This window comes from Malus domestica, chromosome 03 (assembly GCF_042453785.1).
Source record: "Malus domestica chromosome 03, GDT2T_hap1".
In the NCBI taxonomy this organism is placed as follows: Eukaryota; Viridiplantae; Streptophyta; class Magnoliopsida; order Rosales; family Rosaceae; genus Malus; species Malus domestica.
This window is the reverse complement of record NC_091663.1, coordinates 33,827,562-33,835,000: the sequence shown is the minus strand read 5'-3', so window position 1 is coordinate 33,835,000 and position 7,439 is coordinate 33,827,562. Positions and strand designations below refer to the sequence as shown.

Sequence of the window (7,439 nt, the reverse complement as noted above, 5' to 3'; positions counted from 1 at the left end):
ACAATTTAAATTTGGAACTTGTTTTGATTCTGTACAGGGAAGTAAAAGGTAGTTGTAACTTGTGTAAGAGCATTATCTGAATGAAGACAATGCATATTAGATTTCTATCTCATTTCAACAATGTGAAAGAAGGTGAAATGTTGAATCTCCATGTTTCAACAAATAGGAGGGCCAAAGTCACGTCTAGGGAGAAGTACCACCAATGCTTTCTTCACCAAGTTCTTCTCAAAACGGGCTTTCAAAGGGAAAAGATGGATGAACAAGCGAAATTAAGTTGTGCTTGTTTCATCCCTACATCAACTGACTGTTTCCCAGGCTGAAACAATCATCGCTAACCTCGTTCTCCTAAGGGAAATAATGAATGCACTACTAATCAGTGCACTTGGACGGGTTTCTCGCACACACCTTGCAAACAGATAGAATTTATGTAAAAGAATGATTCTTGCTCTCGTTGGATTTGGCTCTTCAGTGTGCAAACGAGGAGCTATTCAAGGAATTTGATCCTAATTATTCGACATTACAAGTACTACTTCGATATCTCTTTTTTTTTAGTTCGTTTCCACATAGTATTTGTGAATCACCACCATTTTTGTTCATTTCTTACAACTTTTCATTTCCAAAAAAATTATTTCTACTTAAAAAATAGCTTTTCTTTATTATTGAAAAAAATAAAAAATAAAAACACAAAAGCACCTACCGTATCCATATGCTTTGTTTGCTTATCATTTCTTTACCATTTGTGGAATCGCATGTTTGGTTGGTAATAAAAACCCCATTTACCAAAGTAAAAAGGTCAAAGATGGTGACTTTATATAAATTCTCGAGTCAAGAGAATCTGAAATGTTCGCACTTTGAGAGCAGCAGCAGCTGCGGTTAAAATAAGTCCCGATAGGGTTTCTCTTCAGGTTTTTCACTTTCTTATCTTTCCTCACCGTTTCTCAGCTGCCAATCACAATTTTATCGTCCACCAACCACCAAATCTGATCACTCTTCTGGGTCCATCCGATCCCAGAAGCTCACATCAGGTACTTCACCTTCTGAATTTCTGACATCCTTACCATCTGTTTTTTTCTGTCAAACGACTTACCATCTGTTTGGTTGCCGAGAAAAAACAGAAAAGAATATAGAGGAATTTTTGTTATAAGAAAAAAAAATCAGATCTTACCCTTTAATTTTTTAGGTCAAAAGTTCTTACTCTTTCGATTTAGATCCGCATCCATTTTCATGTACATAAGTAATTGAAAAATCGTTTTTATTTTTGATTTTATTGATTCAAGGGCAAGAACATGCATGATATTTTTTCTGCTTTGATTTGTTGTTTCTGACTAATATAGAGGAAATTATTTTATTAAAAAAAGAAAGAAAAAAGAACCATATCTTACCATGTAATTTTTTAGGTCAGAAGGCCTTACTCTTTCGCTTTAGATCCGCATCCATTTTCATGTAAATAAAACATAAGTAATTGAAAAATCGTTTTTATTTTTTATTTTATTGATACAAGGGTAAGAACATGCATGTGCTTTTATCTGCTTTGATTTGTTGTTTCTAACTCAGATAAAACATAATTTATTGAATTTTTTTATATGAATTATTAAGTACGAAAGCTTAAGCTGTCTTTAAATTTACAACATTGTACCATGTTTTTAGGGATGTGTTTGAAGTCCTTGAGGTCAAGGGGTAAAGAAAATGTTAGAGATAGGATCAGTGAATTACCAGACGCGTTGCTTTTGCACATACTTTCGTTTCTCGAAACAAAATGTTGTGTGAATACCGGCGTTTTGTCTAGAAGATGGAGGAATGTATGGGCTTCTATTCCTAATATAGACATCCGCCGTGGGCATTTCTCTCGCTCTGGTGACCTTTTTAATTTCGTTGAGCGTGTACTTTCCTTTCATGATGCATCAGACATCCAAAAATTCCGTCTTCACTGTTTGTGTGACGACGTCATCAGATTCTCTCATATTGATCGTTGGGTTCGCAATGTTGTTAGGCATAATGTTGTTGAACTTGATCTTTCTATTGAACTTAGTGTTTTGGCTGATTCATATCAAGGCCAAACCTTCGAGTTGCCTGAAAGCGTATTCACGTGCAAAACCCTAAGGGTTCTGGAATTGGGTTCAAATTTTATTACCAATGTTCCCGCATCAGGTTGTTTTCCAAATCTCAAGTTCCTTCGGGTTGTACTTGAAGAGCCTACTAATGACTCAATCTGTAAGCTTTTCTCGAGCTGCCCTGTACTTGAAGATCTAGCTATAGAAGGTTCTCATCGATATGGTGTAGTTTTCAATTTCAACATCATTGCTCCTGAATTGAGGAGGTTAAGGATAAGTCTGGACTATGATGATTTTGATAAAAATGGGGACATTTTTTTTATTTTCGCTCCCAAGCTTGAAACGTTTGATCTCAGAGAGGAGGGTTTCTCAAGTTACCATTTGGAGAATGCAAACCATCTCTTCAAAGCCAAGATTTATCTTCCTGAACATTATGCAAGTGCATTAGCACCGTGCTTTGTTGATCGTGCAAGAAGGCTTCTGGCTGGGATTCACAATGTTAAGCATCTAACCCTTTCAGTTCATCTTTTGGAGGTAAGTATATTATTCTTTATTTGTTCCAAACCTATTGTTTGCGGTTAATGCCTTTTTCTCGTTTTGGAAAATTTATGATTTGAGATATTGTATATAACCAAATGTTTAATTTTCTGCAAAAGTTTATCTTTGATCAGTACTTTGTCTTTCATGAAGCCTGGCCTTCTGCCCGCTTTTGATTATTTGAACCAATTGAAGCTGGATCTTTATGAATGCAATCACTGGAATTTGCTAACAGAGTTGCTCAAGAGATCACCAAAGCTGGAATATCTTGTCATACAACTTTATGACGTAAGCTTTATCTCCTCGTCTGCTACGTAATACCAGCATGCTGCTCTTAATGATTCTCTTTTGATTCTTTCCTCAAATAACTGTCAGGGTTTAATCTGCGACGAAGATTATGGACACCTGGAGCACGGATGGAATCCACCAGCTTTTGTGCCTGTCTGCTTGTCATCGCACCTCAAGACCATCTCAATATTGCGATTCGAGGGAAGGGAGGATGAGATGGAAGCGGCAAAGTATTTGCTGAAACATGGCAAAGTTTTGAATAGGATGAATATTCTTACCAATTACTTTCAGCCGAAAAAAAAAGAGTTATACAGGGAATTTTGTTGGTTTGAAAGGGGTTCGAAGGCATGCCAAGTGGAATTTGAGCATGATGAGTTTTAGGGATTTTATTCTCTGTTTTAGAAAGGTTCTTTTGGCAAAGAAAACTAAAGCAAACTATGTAGTTCTTCTTAAGATGGTACTGAATAATCTATTTGCATTTTAGTTTCAATATTTTCGTTTGTATTGGAAATTGGTCTTTCAAGATATTGCTGCCCCTTTCCATATTAATGTTGTCTGCTTCGTTGGTTTGGGCATTGAGCCCCCTCTCAACCAAAAGAAATGATTTTTGTACACGTTTGTTTCTCTTGCGCACATTCATGTTTAAACCGGTCCTTTATTGTCTTTTGCTGTACTCGATATAAAGGTTAGCAGATAAACATGAGTGTGCTTAAATAGTGTTGTGGAAATTATTTTCTTTTAACGAAATCTTAAGGCTGCAAATGACGATTTTACAAGTAAAATCGCTTTTGACTACATTTGAGTACAATACACAACAGTACTGTCTAAAGAACTTGCTAAGTGTGTGTTAATGAAGCACTTTCAAATGCTTGTGTAGAAAGAAAGTACTTGAAACTTTTATGAATTTCAAGATGTCAGTAAAACTAAAGTGCCCTCGAATAGAAGAAAGAAGTACCGAGTTTCGAAACTTTGCAAGGATGGGAGAGCCTGAGACGTTCACGTTGACGACAGTACTACGGTTCTCATTTTCTTGGATTTTCCTACCGTTTCTCAGATACCAATCAGAGCTTTTACTATTCATTGGCCGTACCAGAAGCGCTTATTAGGTAATTTTTCTTGGTAACTTTTTGACTTCTTTACCTTCTGATTCGTTATGATCTGTTTGGTTACCACAGAAACTGAGGGGAAAAAAACAATAGAGCAATAGTAGTAAATTCAAGTATTAACCTTTGAATTTTTCATCTCTGTAAACGATTTGATGTTTGCTGTTGCTTGTAGTTCTAGAACTAATGTTCCTGGAAAAATTCTCCATATAAGAAACCAAACTTCATGCCGCAGCTAAAGATAGGATCGGTAAACTACCAAATGGAGTTCCTTGTCACATACTTTCGTTCCTTCATACAAAAGGTACTGTGAAGACCACGGTTTTGTCTACAAGATGGATGAATGTATGGGCCTTTACTCCCAATCTGAACTTCAACGATAGAGATTTACGTTGGCTTGACTCTGCTGCTTTCATGGGATTTGTCGACCATGTGCTTCTCTTTCATGGCTCATTGAACATTCACAAATTCTCTCTTCGTTGGTCTGATGCCGAGGATATAGCTTGTATTGTTGGTTGGATTCACATCAGGCATAATGTTGTTGAACGCGATCTCCTCCATCTTTATGTAAATGATGTAGCTGACGGCCTTTTTGAGTTGCCCCAGTGCCCTGTCACGTTCAAAACACTGGTGGTTTTGAAGTTGATGTGAAATTTTATTACCTCCATACTCCTCCCACCTCTGGTTGTTTCCCGAGTCTCAAGTTCCTCCCCGCTACAATTGACTATCCTGATAACGAGGTAGGTCTGTCCTAACTTGTTCCCTTTACACTATGTCCACAAGAGGATTATAGAAGGAAAAGAAAGGGGTAGCCGGAAAAAGGAAGGAAGAATGGACGGGTGAGACTTTGTTGAATTGTGGCCAAGTGGCCATCACCTTTCCTAATAAACAAACCAAAAGAAAAAAAAGTGAAAGACATCATGATTATGTTTGTTGAAAAGAAAAAAGGAAAGTCATGATGATGTTTGTAAAGTAATCATTATGTCTTTACTTTGGTTTTGTTTATTAGTTGTTTTAGGATGGATGAATGTTAGCATATGGATGAATGAGCGGTAGGTCTCGGGTTCGAGACTTGGGAGCAGCCTCTCCATAAATGGGGGTAAGGTTAGCCGACATTCACCTCTCCCAGACCCTGCGTAAAGCGGGAGCCTTGTGCACTGGGTACGACCTTTTTAGTAGTCCATCTTTGAGAGAGCAAAGAGAGTTGCAGAGAGTAGAAAACTGAGAGCAGAAAAGAAGAAGAAGGTGCTCTTCTTTTTGGTTAGCAATCATCCATCATAGTTATTGTTGTAATAGCTTTGAGCTACATGTATAGAGAAGAAATTATTCATTATATTTCTTTCTCTATTTGTTTCTGTGGTGTGTGAGAGCTATTGGGTGTATTGGGTTATTTGGGTTGTGAGATTGCCAACACTTTGTAAACTCCCATTTGGTTGATAGTGGATTATTGGGTGAGCTCCTACTGCTCCGAGGACGTACTCCAGTTACACTGACTGTTGAGGAACCTCGTTAAAATCTTGGTGTCTTTAATATTTTGTTCTTGCATTTCATTTAATATATTTCCTGTGGGTTATCAAGAGTTGGTTCCATAAGGTTTGGTGCTATCCTAGCACAACAATTGGTATCAGAGCACTGGTTGCTCTTGGGTACTGTCTAGTTGCCAAAGATGTCAGATGGGCAAGATGAGAATCATTTTGGAAGCACCTCTGGGTTTGCAAGAACTACGGTGCAAAATGCAAAGTTCGAAGTGGAAAAGTTTGATGGCACAAACAACTTCGGGATGTGGCAATGTGAGGTCAAAGATGTGTTGGCTCAACAAGATCTACTTGCCGCTTTGGGAGAGAAGTCGGAAGCTATGTCGAAGCCGGAATGGGAGAAATTAAATTTGTGGGCTTGCTCTTCAATTCGGTTGTGCCTTGCAAAAACTCAGAAGTATTTTGTGATGCGGGAGACGGTAGCAAGTGTATTGTGGCAAAAATTGGAAGACAAGTATATGACGAAGAGTGCAGAGAACCGGCTACACTTGAAGAAAAAGCTATACCGCTTCCAATACAAAGAAGGTACAAAAATGATTAGACACCTTGATGTTTTTAATAAGTTGATTACCGACTTGTTAAATTTAGATGAGGATATTAATGATGAAGATAAGGCCTTAATATTGTTGAATTCCTTGTCGGACTCTTATGAGCATTTTGTTATCACTATTATGCATGGTAAAGAAGCTGTGAAATTTGAAGATGTGTCAAATGCCTTGATGAATTATGAATTGAGGCATAGAGATAAAAATCATGATAGTACCTCTGAAGCTTTATTTGTTAGAGGTAGATCATCGGAGAGGAGATCATCTTCTAGTAGGAAAAAATCACAGTCTCGACCTAGAGGAAACTCTAAAGGTAGAAAACCTTTGGAAAGGGATGAATGTGCCTCTTGTCGTAATAAAGGTCATTGGAAGAAAGATTGTCCTAAATTGAAGACCAAAGGCAAAGAAAGTTCTGAAGCTAATGTTGCTGAGGTTGAAACAGATTTTTCTGACTTTGCTTTAACCACTTCCTCATCATTTGATTGTGCTACTAAGTGGGTGTTGGATACGGGTTGTACTCATCATATGACTCCTCACAAGGATTGGTTTTCAAGCTTGAAAGAGTTTGATGGTGGCGTTGTGTTCATGGGAGATGACAATCCTTGCACAACAAAAGGGATTGGCACAGTTCGTTTGAAGTTGCATGATGGCATGGTTAAAGAGTTGACAGGTGTTCGGTATGTACCGAATTTGAAGAAAAATCTTATTTCTTTGGGTACTTTGGAATCCAAGGGCTTCAGGTTTCATTCAGATGGACAGACATTGAAAGTTACTTATGGTGCACTTGTTGTGATGAAAGCTCCTAGATGTGGCCATTTGTATTTATTGCAGGGAAACACTGTGACAGGTGAAGCATTTGTAGTCTCTGAAAATATGGGCACATCTGATTCAGATACTACTAGATTGTGGCATATGAGATTAGGCCATGCCGGTGAGAAAGCTCTACAAGGGCTTGTGAAAAAAGGTCTTCTAAAAGGTGCCACGACTTGTAAGCTTGATTTCTGTGAGCATTGTGTCTTGGGGAAGCAAACTAGAGTGAAGTTTGGTACTGCTGTACATCAGACGAATGGCATTCTTGATTATGCGCATTCGGATGTTTGGGGTCCTACAAAGACTCCCTCTTTGAGTGGTAGACATTGGTTCGTGACCTTTGTTGATGATTATTCAAGAAGGTCTTGGGTTTATACTATGAAGCACAAGAGTGAGGTATTGAGCATTTTCTTGAGTTGGAAGAAAATGGTTGAGAGCCAGACTGGGAGAAAGATTAAGATTTTGAGATCGGATAATGGTGGTGAATACACATCCGACCCTTTCTTTAAAGTTTGCAAAGAGGAAGGAATTGTGAGACATTTTAGTGTTCGGGGAACTCCACAACAAAAT

General features: G+C 38.0%; 1 protein-coding gene across 1 annotated transcript; it reads left to right on the top strand.

Moving 5' to 3' along the window:
* The first annotated feature begins 844 nt into the window (after nucleotides 1-844).
* On the top strand, nucleotides 845-3,368 carry LOC114824234 (FBD-associated F-box protein At4g10400-like). Its single transcript, XM_070818500.1, has 4 exons — nucleotides 845-1,025; nucleotides 1,648-2,585; nucleotides 2,742-2,876; nucleotides 2,964-3,368. Exons 2-4 carry the CDS (start codon nucleotides 1,650-1,652, stop codon nucleotides 3,255-3,257), a joined length of 1,365 nt encoding a protein of 454 aa, XP_070674601.1. The 5' UTR covers nucleotides 845-1,025; nucleotides 1,648-1,649; the 3' UTR covers nucleotides 3,258-3,368.
* The last annotated feature ends 4,071 nt before the right edge of the window (nucleotides 3,369-7,439 follow it).